The sequence below is a fragment of the Furipterus horrens genome, unplaced genomic scaffold (genome assembly GCF_987537825.1).
Source record: "Furipterus horrens unplaced genomic scaffold, mFurHor1.1.pri manual_scaffold_11, whole genome shotgun sequence".
NCBI classification, from domain to species: Eukaryota; Metazoa; Chordata; class Mammalia; order Chiroptera; family Furipteridae; genus Furipterus; species Furipterus horrens.
This window is the reverse complement of record NW_028327181.1, coordinates 2,357,742-2,373,374: the sequence shown is the minus strand read 5'-3', so window position 1 is coordinate 2,373,374 and position 15,633 is coordinate 2,357,742. Positions and strand designations below refer to the sequence as shown.

At 57.8% G+C, this 15,633-nt stretch overlaps 1 protein-coding gene across 1 annotated transcript in view; it reads left to right on the top strand.

Annotated features, from left to right (window-relative positions):
* Positions 1-15,633, top strand: part of DNAH10 (dynein axonemal heavy chain 10) — a 95,576-nt gene that overhangs the window by 58,870 nt on the left and 21,073 nt on the right. Inside the window, 14 exon segments of the mRNA XM_090257848.1 lie at positions 236-355; positions 1,562-1,707; positions 2,791-2,943; positions 4,056-4,316; positions 5,579-5,751; positions 6,978-7,071; positions 7,327-7,494; positions 8,074-8,262; positions 9,561-9,732; positions 10,219-10,422; positions 11,014-11,094; positions 12,466-12,663; positions 13,314-13,475; positions 14,743-14,917. Coding sequence (XP_090113974.1) covers positions 236-355; positions 1,562-1,707; positions 2,791-2,943; positions 4,056-4,316; positions 5,579-5,751; positions 6,978-7,071; positions 7,327-7,494; positions 8,074-8,262; positions 9,561-9,732; positions 10,219-10,422; positions 11,014-11,094; positions 12,466-12,663; positions 13,314-13,475; positions 14,743-14,917 — 2,296 coding nt within the window.

The window sequence follows — 15,633 nt, the reverse complement described above, 5'->3', positions numbered from 1 at the left end:
TCGTCCAGTGGGCGGCAGCGTTGGCGCACGGCACTCGGCGCATGCCCGCCGGGGACGAGCGCGGTCGGAGCGCTCAGTGCGCGCCTGTCTGTCTGCTGAGTGAGCGAGGTCACAGGCCCCAGGGGGGCTGCTGTCCAGGCAGCAGGGGGCCCGAGGTCACTTCAGGCGAGTGCGTGCGGTGACTGTGCGTTTCCCTGCCTACGACCAAAGCGGAACGGGCCCTTACTCACTGCAGGCCAGCGCCCGACCCTGTACGACTTCCATTTTGACCCTGCGCAGAAGAAGTGGGTCCCGTGGAGTGCGCTGGTCCCCGAGTATGTTCACGCCCGCGAGAAGAAGTTTATCGACATCCTGGGTGAGTGAGAAACGAGCCCCGCTCCTTGGTCTAAGACAGCGGTTCTCAACCTGGGGGCCACGACCCCTTTGGGATCAAACGACCCTCTCACAGAGGTCACCTAAGGCCATCGGAAAACACATATGTAATTACAGATTGTTTTTGTGATTAATCACTATGCTTTAGTTTTGTTCAATTTGTAACAATGAAAATACACCCTGCATATCAGATATTTACGTTATGATTCATAACAGCAGCAAAATTACAGTTATGAAGTGGCAACGGAAATAACTTTATGGTTGGGGGTCACCGCAACATGAGGAGCCGTATGAAAGGGCCACGGCCTTGGGAAGATTGAGAACCACTGCTCTAAGAGTGTGTGGCCCTCGCTCCGTGAGGAAGAGAAGACGACCCCGTGGGCTCTGTGGCTCTCGGAGTCCCACCTAGGCAGCTGGTCTGGAGGAACAGGAGAGTGACCCGGGGGCCTTGCCGCAGTGGCCCTGGAGGGTCGCGGGCTCCGAGCACCTTCTGCGTCTGTGACTCTCAGCTCCTCCCCGGGCAGCTGGGCCAGCGTGGGCGGGCGCCGCCCTGAGTACCCCCCGCTGTCTGCCTGGGTGTGGGAAGGGGAGCAGGGCAGCAGGGGAGCAGGCGAGTGCGCGCGTGGGGAGCTACGTCAGGCGCCCTCCCCGGCCGCGGGGGCTGCAGAGCCTCATGGAGCGGCGTCCGACACTGGCGCTGGGAGAGGGAGGTTCTCGGGCGCCAGTCAGGATTAAAAACTGCCAGTGTCGGAGGGAGCCAGACCGGACCTGGGGTTTCAGTCTCTCTCCGGCGGAAGCTGTGGGGCAGCAGACCAGACCCTGCAGGCCTGTGAGCGACGTGAGCACCGGGAAGCTCAGGTCTTAGCATCCCGGCACGCGCCAGGGCTGGATATTGAAAGCCGTCGGTGGGTTCTCAACCTGCGCCGCGGCCTTGACCGCACCGCTGTGGGCACGGCCGGCCTTGCGAGGCCACGCTCCGCAAGCGGGGCCCTTCGTGCTGCGTGGGTTAGACCTCCGTAAAGCCGCTAAAAAGGGTGGTTGGGAAGTGAGCTGCGAAGGAGGCTTTACCCAGGTCACAGCTCAGGTGTTTGCTGACACGCACGGGGCTTATGAGATGCTGAAGCGCGCCCGGCACCGACGTGCACGCTCCAGCGTGTCTGTGACGCCCCGTTCGTGGTGTGCCCTGCAGTGCACACAGTGGACACAGCCCGTATGACCTGGGTGCTGGAGCAGATGGTGAAGATTAAGCAGCCTGTGCTTTTGGTTGGCGAGTCCGGCACCTCCAAGACAGCCACGACCCAGACCTTCCTCCGGAATCTGAACGGAGAGACTAACGTGAGTCACCCTGGTGTCCGCGGTCCGGCGCAGTGACGCAGGCGTGGCGGCCGGGCTTCACGGGGGCCCACGGTGGAGGGTGGGGGGCCTGCCTGCCGAGGGCGCAGGAGGGGCGTTTGCAGCCCGAGGGGCGGCGGGGTGTGGGGTCAGGCAACGGGAGGCGCGCTCAGAAGTCCCCTCGCAGGGCCCCTCGGCCGGGACTCGGTGCTGGCGCTCACAGGCCCAGCGGGGCACATCCGCCCACGGCCACTGTCAGGAGGTCACGCTCGGTGTCCCCGTGTGCAGCGCATGCACTTGGGGCTCCTCAGTCGCAGGTGTTATCTGAGGCACTGGTTCTCCCGACCAGCAGCGTCCCCTGAAAACTGCATCTACCCCCCGTCTGCTGCCAGAAACTCCGAGAAGGGCCCCGGCACGGGCAGCGTCAGCCCGCCAGGTGACTCTGGTGCCTGAGGGGCGAGGCCTGCACACCGGCGGCCTGTCACCAGTTGCTCTAAGAGGCACAGGGAGAGGCCCGGAGCCCCCGGGCGCGGGGACGAGCTCCCCACCCAGGGACCAGGGGCCTCCCTCCCCGTCCTCTCGGCACTCGGTTCCAAGACGGAACCCGTGGTTGGTCCTGCTCCTGTGAGCTCTTCGATAAGACCCACGGGCGTGACAGGAACTCCGTGTGCACGTTGCCTGGTCCCGTTGCCAGTGCCTTCGTGCGTTTCCCTCCTCACACGATCGCCCCGTGCGGCAGTCCGAGCAGATGTGTTTAAAATCGCCCCACAAGTGGGAAGGGCGAGGCTCAGGAAGGCTACCCGACCTTTCGGAAGTCACCTAGGATTGTGTGGAGCCAAGACCCTCAGCCCACGCTGTCCCCAAGGCTCACGTGCGGCAGCTCGTTACTGCCCTTATAGCCTGCTGGGAGGGAAGGAGAGTTCTTGCTCTAGCACGTGAAACCGAACAATGTGCAGGACATCGGTTTACGAAGATGTTAGTTCAGATGCCAGTGGATTTGTAAAGGGTGGTAGCTTCCGGTCAAACCTTGACTGCTGATACTCTGAGGAAAAGACCTGCTTTTGGAATCATTTCTTTCTGTCTCAGATTGTGTTAATGGTCAGCTTCTCCTCCCGCACCACATCCCTGGATATCCAGAGGAATTTAGAAGCAAATGTGGAAAAACGAACCAAAGACACTTATGGCCCCCCAATGGGAAAACGCCTTCTGGTGTTCATGGACGACATGAATATGCCAAAGGTAGTGTGAGGTCTAAGGAGCAGGGCCGTGTGGGGCTGTTGGCTCGCTGTGCGTGTGTGGAGCACGTGCGTGTGTGTGTGAGCACCTGCTTTTACTCTCCCAATGTCCGCAGGGTACGGGCGCGGCGTGGGAGGCCCTGTTACTGGGGTGCTCTCCTTACACAAGGGAGCTTTTTCTTTAGTGATTGCGTTCCTCTGTTTCTGAAGAGTTGGGCAGGCACAAGTCAGTCTCTGAACTATACCCAGCGTGTGTTTGAGTACGTGGTTTCCACACGAGCTGTACTTCGGAGAAGAACACTGTTCTCAGCCCCATACCCATGGGAAGCATAGGGCAGACACTTCCCAAGAATTGTTCTGGTCTTACCAAGGGAGGGGAACATAAGCATGCGGGATGGGTGTGTTTCTGGGGCCAGAGCCTGAGAGTTGCCAAGTTTTCTTAGTACTGGCATTTAAATTTATATCATTTCTATAGAACCATTTTTTTTCCTGAAAATCTATCTTCCAGAAGGACTGTGTGCAAAGCCAGGATCCACTCATCCATCGATCCATCATCCGTCCATTCATTATCCAACCTCCATCCATCATGCATCATCCATCATCCATCCATCATGCATCATCCATCATCATCATCCATCCACCATCCATCCATCCATCCATCATCCATCATCTGTCCATCATCCATCATCCATCCATCATTCATGCATCATCCATCATCCATCCATCCATCCACCATCCATCATCCATCATTCATGCATCATCCATCATCCATCCATCCATCCATCCACCATCCATCATCATCCATCATCTGTCTATCATCCATCATCCATCCATGGTCCATCTATGCATCCATCCATCCACACACCTGTTTATCCATCCTTCCCATTAGCATATTTAGTGAGCATCTCCTGTGGTACTGGTGCTGTGCAGTGATGAGCAGAACATGTAGTCCCTGCCCTCGTGGAGCTTACAGCCCAGTGAGGGAGTTAAGGACGAATGACATATGACTGCAGACTTTGGCCCTGAGAGAGGAGAGGGGAGATGACCATCAGCAAAGGCACGGCTCGTCCCGCTGTCTGGTTGTGACCTTTCTCTCCTTTCTGTATGGCAACCGAGGTGGACGAGTACGGCACGCAGCAGCCCATTGCCCTGCTGAAACTGCTGTTGGAGAAAGGCTTCTTGTACGACCGGGGGAAGGAACTGAACTGTAAGAGCATCCGAGACCTTGGCTTTCTCGCTGCAATGGGAAAAGCTGGAGGAGGCCGCAACCAAGTGGACCTGAGGTTTATTTCGCTGTTCAGCGTCTTCCATGTTCCATTTCCTTCCGAGGAGTCTTTGCACTTAATCTGTTTCTCCGTCCTGAAAGGCCACACCTCGGTAACTTGCTTTCATTAGCAGTCTAACTGAGCGGGGCCCCGTGGCGGGCAGGAATGTCTGAGGGCCAACTCACGCACTCGGCACAGCACGCTCAGTGCCTGTAGGGGCCTGTGAACACGTTCTCGTTTCTTCCAAAATGAACGCGATCCGGCCTAAATCACGTTCACCTCTATACCTACGCGGTCATAAAATATAAAACAGTATCTGATGACGAAGAAAGGAGCCCAGAGGCAGAAGCGCCTTGGGCCCATGGGAGTCAGGGTGTGGCCCTGAGTTCCAGCGCCACTTGGAGTCCCAGCAGTGAGTTCCCGTGTGGCTCCTTGGGCAAGTCCCTGAGCTGTCCGGGGCCCCCTTCTCATCTGGAGTGGGGAGGGAAGGGTGGCGCCTACCTCCCCGGGTTGGGGGAGAACTAAAGGGGCCGAATGCCCAGGAAGCGTGTGTGGCCCAGCACCCAGCCCATAGTAGGTGCTCGTTAGGTACCAGTTGGTGTTGTCACTACTATGAAACATGTGGCCCCGCCAACGAAGCCATTCATTTAAGTGATGGCGTGCTGACCCTGGCGTTTTCTTCCTCACGTGGGGCTTGTGCGCTCAGAGTCCTCAGGGGCCAGGCAGGAGCGGCAAAGGTGCAGGACGGCCAGGTGGGAGCAGGAGACCTGGGGGCCCCTGGCCTATGCACGCCCGGCCTGAAGGCGTTTGCTTTCACACGGGAGGCCTGCGTCAGTAAAACACGAGCAGAGAGCTGGTTCCCGCCCTGCTGACCTGTCAGTCAGCGTGAACATCTCAGGGCCAGGCCAGGCCAGATGATGAGCTTCTCCTTTAGTATTTTTTATCTCCTCTTAAAAAGTGATGGCATAACTTGTACAGCATAAGATCAGTTATTTTCACCATTTAAGGTACGTAATTAAGCGGCATTGAGCCCATTCAGAATGGCTTACAGCCATCGCCACCGCTCAGTGCCAGGGTGTGTTCACTGCCCCCAAAGCCGTCAGCGCCCCCGTGCCCCCGCCACTGGCCACCGCTCGCCTGCTTCCTGCCCCTGGGTCTCCCCAGTCTGGATGCTCCCTATATGTGGAACGCTGCAGCCCATGGTTCCTATGTCTGGGTCCTCACTCAGCACCCTGTTCTCAAGGGTCACCTGCATTTTAGCAGGGCTCTGTGCTTCTTCCCTTGCAGGGCTGAGTCACGTCCCGCTGTACGGACGGGATGGTTTGCGTCTCTCTTCATCGATGGTAGGCATCTGAGGGCTCTTTCATCTTCCAGGTGTTCCATGAGAGCATCGTGGCCGCGAGTGACCAGCTGACACGCTGCACGCTGGCACTATACGCAGACGTAGCGCAGGACCTGCCCCCGACCCCGTCCAAGTTTCACTACATCTTTAACCTGCGAGACCTCTCGCGAGTGTTTCACGGGCTGGTCCTCACCAGTCCTGAGCGGTGAGTTTGCTTTGTGTCCCGAAGATGTGCCCTGTAGCCATGGCTTTTCTTATCCTTTTAAGACAGGGGACTTATCGATGACTTCCATCAGTCAGTGTATCAGGAATTACCCAGTATCTTTCTATTTATGTTAAATGAAGAGAAGAGTTCAGTGCTTGGCGTCAGGCATGCTGCCTTGTACGCCTCTGAGTTGCAGGCAAGCGGGACAAGAGGCAGAGTTGTGGCCACGTGGACAGGTGTGTCCCCTGGTGGGACTGCTTTGCCGACCTCTGGTTCTTAGTCCTAAAGTCGGAATTTGACCCTGGCGGGTGTGACCCAGTGGACTGAGCGCCAGCCTATGAACCGAAAGGTTGCTGGTGCGATTCCCAGTCAGGGCACAGGCCTGGGTTGTGGGCCAGGTCCCCAGTTGGGGGCATGGGAGAGGCAACCACACAGTGACGTTTCTCTCCCTCTCCTTCTCCCTCCCTCCCCTTTCTCTAAAAATAAATAAATAAAATCTTAAAATTAAAAAAAAAAAGCCTGAACTGGCCCATGTGGTGCCTTTTGCTCCTGTTTCCAGGTAAAATTGACTCTGTTGCGTGTGTCTGGGAGGAGGAAGCACAGAGGACAGGAGGGATTTACGTCTGGGCATACAGATTTTCTCCTTGAAACTAGACGTCCTCGTGCTTTTACGGTAGCGCACACCTCAGTCAGGGTAGACTTGCCAGCGTAGGTGCCCCTTACGAATCCACATCACGTCGGTGGACTCAGGCCCGTCCACCCACCTGCACTGACCCTCGGGTGCCGTGCAGGGTTGGCACAGCAGCTCAGGAGGCGCCGCCCCAGGCGGTCAGCGTGGGCCGAGGGCTCTCTGCCAGAGGCCAGAGACGGCGCCACGTCTGGGACCGGACGGACCTGGTTCCCAGGAGGAGCTGCTAGTGGCCCCGACACTGACGTTAAGTTCCTGTGTTCCGACATGTAGGAGCAGGGTCACATGCTCATTTTATGTCATGTGTGCCATTTGTAGATAATGTCCCTTCCCCCCCACATCAGGGCAAGCTGTCGACAGTGACATGATGGTCTTCACCCTGAATTTGTCAGCTTCCATTACATGTCGTTGGTTTGAGACCCGCAGGGGAAGGACCATGGGAATGTTGTCTTTTCCGCGCCCTGGGACTCCGGCAAACAGTGGCATTCAGCCCTCTTGTCTGTTCGCCAGGGCTGATCCTGCCCCTCCCGTCATGCAGGTTCCAGACCGTGGCCCAGATGGTGAGAGTCTGGAGGAACGAGTGTCTGCGGGTTTTCCACGACCGCCTGATCAGCGAGGAAGACAAGCAGCTGGTCAGTCCGGCAAAACCGACTCAGCAGATGCAAAACTAACCACAGAGTTCTTCTCTGGGTGAAAAAGAGAGCGTTAAAAACCCCGATGTGTTTTTAATAGAGGAAATAGACGCTAAGACTGAACGTTAGCCTGTAAAGGGGGGGGGGGGGGGTCCTTAAGCACCTTGTAGCAACCGGGGGAAAATGGTGTGGATCAGATGCCCTGGCATGTGCTTTTTTCCTGACGAGCCAGCCCGCGCGTCCTTCTGTCGCCAGGTGCAAGAGCACATCGGAAACCTGGTCCGGGAGCACTTCCCCGATGACGTGGAGGGGGTGATGAGGGACCCCATCCTGTTCGGAGACTTCCGGACAGCTCTGCACGAAGAGGAAACGCGTGTCTATGAAGACATCCAGGATTACGAGGCGGCCAAGGCTCTGTTCCAGGTGTGGGCAGGGCCCACCTTCTCGGAGTGGAGTGTGGCTGGGGGCGCAGGAGGCGGAGCTGGGCGGGACCCTGGGCCTCTCTGTCTCCAGGTTCGGGAGGAGGGCTCACGTCTAACCCAGGGGCCCCCAGGACCTGAGGCGCGTGGCAGTGACCTGAGGATTTGTTAAACACACAGACCCCGGGGCTCACAGGCCACTTCATGAAGCCCAGGGAGGGACCGGGGTTCCAGTGCCCCGCCAGGTTTCGGGGACCACACACCCGGCTCCGTTAGTCACTCCCGTCTCAGTTCTCTAGTGGGGCTGGGCAGTCAGCCAGTCAGCGTGGGCTCGCTGCCGGCGGCCCGCAGGCCGGAGACGGGAGCCTCGGTCCCGAGTGCTGGACGCAGCCCCGTAGGCCCAGCCCCTGGCGACACTGAGGACCAGCTCTCCTCCCCTCTCAGGCCCCCCTGGATGAGGGGGCGACTCTGCCTCTGGAAACACGGGGGCCCTGGGACATTTTTAGGTTTTTACTTATGTATTTATTTCTATAGCTCATTTATTTGCTGTATGTTTTCCATTACCCGAAACTTTTAAATTCAGGAGATTCTGGAGGAGTACAACGAAAGCCACGCCAGGATGAGCCTGGTCCTCTTCGACGATGCCCTGGAGCACCTGGTGCGCGTGCACCGTATCATCCGCATGGACCGCGGCCATGCCCTGCTGGTGGGCGTTGGGGGCTCCGGGAAGCAGTCGCTGGCCCGGCTGGCGGCCTTCACAGCCGGCGACGCGGTGAGGCGCCCTCCCGGCCTAGGGGGCGGTTTGACGTGCCTGTCTCTGTGGCTGGTATCCACGCTGGGCTGGGGCGCTCTGTAACCGCAGTTGCCTCCTCTTAGCATTGGAAGGTTGGCGGGTTAAAGGGTGTGAGGCTTTAGAAACAATTGGACACATGACGCCAGGTTTCCCATTAGAAAGTCTGGACCTAAATTCGTGGTGGGGTCTGCCTCCTTGGGGAGAAAATAAATAAAGGCCTGGAGACAGACTATTAGGGGAAGGGCGAGAGGCCTAATTTTATCCAAAACCTCGTGGAGAATGGGTTTCAAGCGGATACAACACTTCTTCCAGTCGTACTGGGACGCGGTTGCCACGCGTCGCTTGGTGGGGGCCTGGTGTGCAGTGAAGCTTCGACTGGCACGTGCTGTGCAGCTCTTACGCCGATAAGTTCGTTAACATCCATTGTGTCGCGTATCTACAATGTAAAAAATGGGAAAATACATTTAATGTATTTCATATAGAATAGGGTTTCTAAAGAATTTTTTAAAGCTTTTATTTATTTTTTAGAGAGAGGGAAGCGAGGGAGAGGAACGTCACCAAGCGAGAGAAACACTGATGGTTGCCTCTCGCACGCCCCAGTGGGGGACCCGGCCCGCAGCCCAGGCAGGCGCCCTGACTGGGAATCAAACCACTGACCTTTCGATTCTCAGGCCGGCACTCAACCCCCTGAGCCACACCAGCCAGGGCAGGGGTTTTAAATTTAAGGATTTAAAGCAGCTTTGTGTCCGGTTTTTACACGCCCTCCCACAGTTTATCTAACTACAAATGCACTCACACCTGCGAGGGCGCCCGCCCGTCAAGAGGGGCTCGGTGTGCGCTTCCTCTTCCTTTGTTGCCCGCCCAGCCTCTGCTTCCTCCCTCGCCCCTCCTTTCCTGCCTTCCTGTCCTCCCCGTAACTCAAATAACTCACTTTAACAGCGGAGGGGTCTTTCACAGACGCCTTCCCTTCCCCCACACCCCAGAATCCCGTGTGGACAGACCTGTGCCCCACGTGCAGGCTCCCAGTGTCTGTCCTGGCTGTTGGACAGAGAGGGACATTATAGCTCTCGGCCCTGCATTCCTCACTCGGTGGTCTTGGGAAATGGCTCAGGTCGTCTGGTTTTGCTCTTGCTCGTCCCTCTCAGCTGGCTGCACAGCGGGCCGTCCCTGCAAACGCGCAAGCTCTGCTTCGTCCAGCGGTCCTCAGCCCCTGCAGGGCCCGTCACCCTCCTGGCTGGCCGGTCGTCTCACACGGTCCCTGTGCTCTGTGTCGGCAGGTGTTCGAGATCCTGCTGAGCCGCGGCTACTCTGAGAACAATTTCCGGGAAGACCTGAAGAGCCTGTATCTGAAGCTCGGCCTTGAGAACAGAACGATGATCTTCCTGTTCACGGACGCCCACGTGGTGGAGGAGAGCTTCCTGGAGCTCATCAACAACATGCTGACCGCAGGTGCCGCGGGGCTGGGGTGCGGGGTGGCCGGCTCTCCCCGCTCAGCCTTCAGCGGGCCGAGTCCGGGCTGTGCTATGCCTCCTAAGCATTTCCTCCCCTCAGAGGAGGCCAGCATTTAAGCTGTCACGGACAGGTGGAGCCGGCCAGGTGACCTGTGCTGGCCGGTGCGTGACAGGCCATTAGCAGCCCCACACGCACGAGTTGTGACAACCAAAAATGTCTTCAGACTTCTCCAAATGTCTCTTGGGGAGCAAAACCGCCCCCATTGAGAAGCCCTGCTTGGATGCGCATGATATCCATCCTGGGTAGGCAGGAGGCCTGTGTCATTCCCATTTCACCGGCAAGATGGAGTCTCAGAGTGGACAGGCCTGGGTGTCGGAGTTGGGACCCCAGCCCTGCCCTTCAGACTCCTCCTTTGACACCGTGTCTGCCTTTCCAGGGCCCAGAGAGCTCGGCCGAGACAGAACACGTGCCTCTGTTTTCCAGGGATCGTGCCCGCGCTCTTCCCAGAAGAGGAGAAGGAGTCTATCCTCAGTCAGATTGGGCAGGAAGCTTTGAAGCAAGGGGTGGACCCAGCCAAGGAGTCTGTGTGGCAGTACTTCGTGAGCAAGAGTGCCAGTAACCTGCACATCGTCCTGGGCATGTCGCCCGTGGGGGACACCCTGAGGACCTGGTGCAGGAATTTCCCAGGTACGCCTGCGCTCAGCTCACACGCAGCTCACACGCTCAGTCCCCTGCTGCAGGGCGTGCGCCTCGGGAGAGATGTTCAACTTGTGGTCCCACCCGCACAGTGGAAATGACGGTCACTGGGGTGAGATGGGGACTGCGCAGTGCAGGGTGGGCCCTGCTCTGCCCCTCTGTTGCTAGCAGGCTCCCATGTCGGGCACATGTGGGAGCTGTCCCTCTGACCCGAGGACACGCTGCAGCCCCAGCTGCAAGGCCCGCTCTCTGCTCTCTTCCATTTGGGAAAATTGCGCCAGCCTGTGTGAGGTGCAGTACCCTGGGGACGTTCCTGGTTTCAGGGGTGGGGTGGCAGGTGTACTGCGGGTATCTAGTTGACAGAAACCAGGGTGCTGCCAAACACCCTGCTGAGCACAGGCAGGCCCCCAGCAGAGGGTCGCCTGGCCCAAACGTCAGTGGTCTGAGGCTGAGAGCCCCGCTTCTGATGACTTATTCTTGGGCACAGACAGCTCATCCAGCAGTTTCGGGGGCGGCGAAGATGGTCTCCATGTGACCGGCTCGGGTTGCAGAGTGATCATCGGCTTCATTTCTGCTTTCCAGGTTTGGTGAACAACACTGGCATTGACTGGTTCATGCCCTGGCCCCCCCAGGCCCTGCATGCCGTCGCGGGGTCATTTCTAGGTAAGCCACAGCTCCCGTGGGGACCGCGTTAGTGCCCTGGCAAAGCAGTTTGCTTCCACTTCTCTGGCTTTGCGTTTTGGTCCAGCAGATTCCTTCATTGTTAACCCTGTGACCTGAGGGGTTTAGTTTGTTAGTGCGTTTTAGGTTTATATTGTGTTTTAGCTCAAACAGATTTCAGGGAGCCTACAGGGCAGTCTAGGATTGAATGAACTAGGTCTCACCCAAAGCAGGGGTCAGCAAACCCTGGCCTGCAGCCCACTGCATGCTTTGGTTCGTAAAGTTTTATTTAGGGCACAGCCTCACGTGCTGATGAACACGCCGTCTGTGGCTGCTCTTCTGCTGCGGCCACGAGGCCGATTAACTGAAGCAGAGACCACGCGACCCACGCAGCCTGAGGACTTATGTGCTGGCCTGGCCCAAAGGGTACCTGACGGACCTTCGGATAAACTGATTATCAGTCAGCCCTGAATTTGCTCCTATGCCTTAGTTATTAACTTTAATCTTTGAAATAAGAAAGCAAGGTAATTTATCTTTAGGGAAATGCTGTTTTTTTTCAGGACCTAACTCAGGCAGATTTATGACACTGGTTGACCTTATAAATAGTCCCGCCCTTATAAATACATGTTCAATAAATAATGAGTCCCGCTGTACATGAAGAATGCAGTCTTGGGGGGAAGGGGCTGAGAAAGGAGAACTTTCTGTGTTCTCAGAGAAAATTTCAGAGTGTGGATCAGTATGCGGTCCAGAGACGCTCCCAGCAAGTGACTATTGCTCTTCCGTTTTCAAAACATTTCTATATCTTTTTAATGATAAAACATGTAACATAAAGGTTGCCATTGTAACTGTTTTTAAGGGTGCAGTTCAGTGGCATTAAGCACTTCCACAGTGCTGTGCAGCCGCCGCCACTGGGGGCAGAGCTCTTCCCTCCTGCAGCACCGACCCTGCCCCGCTCGGTCCCTCTCCCCGTCCCCATCGCCCCCCCGCCCCCCACTTCCCAGGAGCCCTCGCTGGCCTCCTTCCTGTCTCCGTGAGCTGCCCATTCTAGGCGGCTCGCGCGAGTCAGACCACGCAGCGCGTCTGAGGTCGATCCAGGCGCGGCCGTGCCAGGCGTCCTTCCCCATTAGGGCTGAATAACGCTCCACTGTGTGGGTGGGCCCCGTCGTGTTATCCGTCAGCCGTTGACGGCCACTTGGGCCACTTCCGCTCTGGCTCTTGTGAACAGTGTTGCTGTGGATCCTGCGGACGAGACTGCTTACCTCATGGTGTTGGGTGCACACCTAGGAGCAGAGCTGTTGGGGCCATGGGAACCCTTGTTTGACATTTTGAGGACCTGCTCTTTAAGGGGCACATTTCCTGTTCCTTCCTCTTTAGGGAATAATCCGATGATCCCAACAGAAAATATAGAACACCTGGTAGAACACGTGGTTTCAGTCCACGAGTCGGTGGGTGAATTCAGCAAACAGTTTCTGCAGAAGCTGAGACGCAGCAACTACGTGACTCCCAAGAATTACCTTGACTTTATCAACACGTACTCGAAACTACTGGACGAGAAAACTCAGTATAACATAGGTAAGACGGGGACGGATGGGCAGCGGACCTTGTCGTGTTTGCGAAAAGCCCAGACTCCCACTTCCCCCTAAGCGGCTGATTCCTGGTGAGCGCGGGGCAGGACCCAGTTTGGACTTTGCATCTTGGAGGGGTTCTCCTGTGGGGGCAGGGCCCTGGCGCGCCCTCTTTTATTTCTTTGTGTCGGGCTGTGAACTTCCTTGGCTCTAAGTTTTCATTCATTAGAGATATTTTGATGGCAGCCCTGCGCTCTGTTGGAAAAAACTTTAGTTCATATTTATGTATTGAAAAATATGAGCCTTTAAAAATTTTTCAAAAGTAACGTACACGTAGAAATATTAAAAACGTAATCAGAAATACTGTACCGAAGATTTTAAAATTGCTCCTAAAACTTTAGCATGGGGTAATCGCTATCTAAATTTTGGTCTAAATCCTTTCATATTTTTTTGTTGGAAAATGCTTTTTAAAGATGCTCTGGCTCCTGGCCAAACAAAGAGCTATTTTCAGAGATTCATTTTGGCCGGTGCCTTCCCACTGGCAGTGGAGGTGCTGAGAGACGCCCGACATCTCAGGAGGGGGTCCTCCCCGGTGAGCCCGGTGCGCCAGGCCCCACCCCTGCCGTGGTGGCGAATGCCAGCACCCTCTTCCCTCAGCTCAGTGCAAGCGCCTGGAGGGGGGGCTGGACAAGCTGAAGGAGGCCACGCTCCAGCTCGATGAGCTGAACCAGAAGCTGGCGGAGCAGAAGATCGTGCTGGCCGAGAAGTCGGCCGCCTGTGAGGCCCTGCTGGACGAGATCGTCTCCAACACGGCCATAGGCGAGTGTGGGCCCGCCCTGGGGAGGGGCGCCCACGCGCAGGACAGCACCCGCTGCAGGCAGGGAGGGCGGCACCTTGACCCTCCAATTGCCATCTCTCCTGAGTCAGTGTCAAGGCCCCCTAGTGACCACGGAGACCCTGCCGATGCAGGACCCAGGGCTGGTGGCTTCAGGGTGTGACGGCAATGGGAGTGTCATCCCTCTGTGCTGCCGGCGCTCCGTCAGCGTCTGCTTGTCGGCTGCGGGAGTCAATCCCGAGAGGACGCCACGCCACGCCGCCCCGGGCCGTACTGCTGAATTCGGCAGACGTGCACTGAGTCCCACGGAATCTGTTTCCTGGGGCTGCCAGAGCGCAGCACCGTGAACGCGGTGGTTGAAAGAAAACAGATACGTGTTCTCGCACAGTTGTGTGGCCGGAGGTCTGAAGTGAAGATAGTGGCAGGGCTGGGCATCAAGGGGGACTCCTGCCTCGCCTCCGCAGCACTGGCGTGGCTGGCAGTCCTGGGCATTCGCTGGCATATAGATGCACCACTGCAGCCTCTGCCTGTATCATCACGTGACCTTCCTTTGTCCCTGTGTCCTCACATGGCCTTTTTATCAGGACATAGTCATTGGGTTCAGGGCCCGCCCTCACCCAGTGTGACCCCATCTTAACACATCTCCAGAGACGCTCTTTCTGAGTAAGGCTGCGATCCGAGGTTCTGGGTGGCCTTGAATCTGGGAAACATTATCCAACCCAGTGACCTCCTGTGAGCCACGCCCTGTTCTAACACTGGTGGGCCAGCCCCGGGGAGATGCTCACCTGCAGGTGAGCGGGCCCAGCAAGCCCATGAGTGGATGGAATTTGGGAGCAGCATCAGCGTCATGAAGGATAAACAGAGTGATAAGACGGAGGGCCGCAGGGGCAGGCCACCTGGGGGTGGGTGGCTTTTTGGGTTGGGCCTGAACGAACATAGGAAAAGGGGGTGAAAAGGCAGGTTTCAGTGAGCCAGCAACAGGGAGGGCAGCCTGCTGTCCCCAGGGAGCACTGGCCATGCAGGCCAGGGGGTGTCCTGTGGATGGAGTCGGGGGACTTGGGCGGGAAGGTCAACCACAGCAGCTGTCCTGGGAGGAGACCCGGTGCCCAGCAAGGACTCCTGTCCTAGTGGAGCCCGGAGGCCACCATACGGGCCAGAGCTCACCAATCCCCTGGGGCCCAGCAGGGCCCATAGCAGCGGCCCACCCTGCCCCCACCCTCAGCCTCACTGACCCCCCGCCCCCCCGCACAGCGGAGGAAAAGAAGAAGCTCGCGGAGGAAAAGGCCTCCGAGATCGAGGAGCAGAACAAGATCATCGCGGTGGAGAAGGCCGAGGCCGAGACGGCCCTCGCCGAGGTCATGCCCGTCCTGGAGGCCGCCAAGCTGGAGCTGCAGAAGCTGGACAAGTCGGATGTGACCGAGATTAGGTAACGATGGCCGTGCCCAACTGCACTTGTCCCCAGCGTCCCTCCTGGAAGCAGTTACGGCAGTCGCGGCGGCTAGGCATTTATGGAACCTTGCCATATGCCGGCCACTGTGCCAGACCCGCTCCGTGGTGGGGACTGTGATTATCTTCGTTTGCAGGTGAGGGAAGTGGGGCCCGGGAGGCGAGGTGGCTTGCCCCAAGCCCCCCAGCTGGTAGGGGGCAGGGCCTGCTGTCGCTGAGCCCCGGCCGCCGCGCAGAGGTGGCACTTTGTAAGTCCATTCTCTCGGCGGACGCACACTTGGGGCGGGATCGGCACCCTGCTGGAAACGGCGCGGCAGAGCTGTCCCCACCGAGGACCCCGGGAGGTGCTCTAATCCGTCACTAGCCAGGTGGTCCTGCCCGAGGTGGGGAGAGCAGGTCAGTCTGCAGAACGGCTCCTTCCGCTGCAGCCGGGGCTCGTCTGCTGTCAGGAAGAGGGGCCGTGGGGGCCGGTGCCCCGTTCACAGGGCCCCGCTGGTAACTTCAGCCCCGTCTGTCCCTGTCCTTGCCGCGTGGCCCAACAGACTTGGCCCGGCTTTAGGGACCTCAGTGCTCTCCTCTCCTCCCTCCCTTCGCATCCTCGTTCTCACAAAGGTTCTGTCCTCTGGCCGCACAGCCGGGCCTCCTGGGAGAGACTCCTGTTTCCGGGCTGGCAGCCGGCTCTCCGCCGTGGGGTCC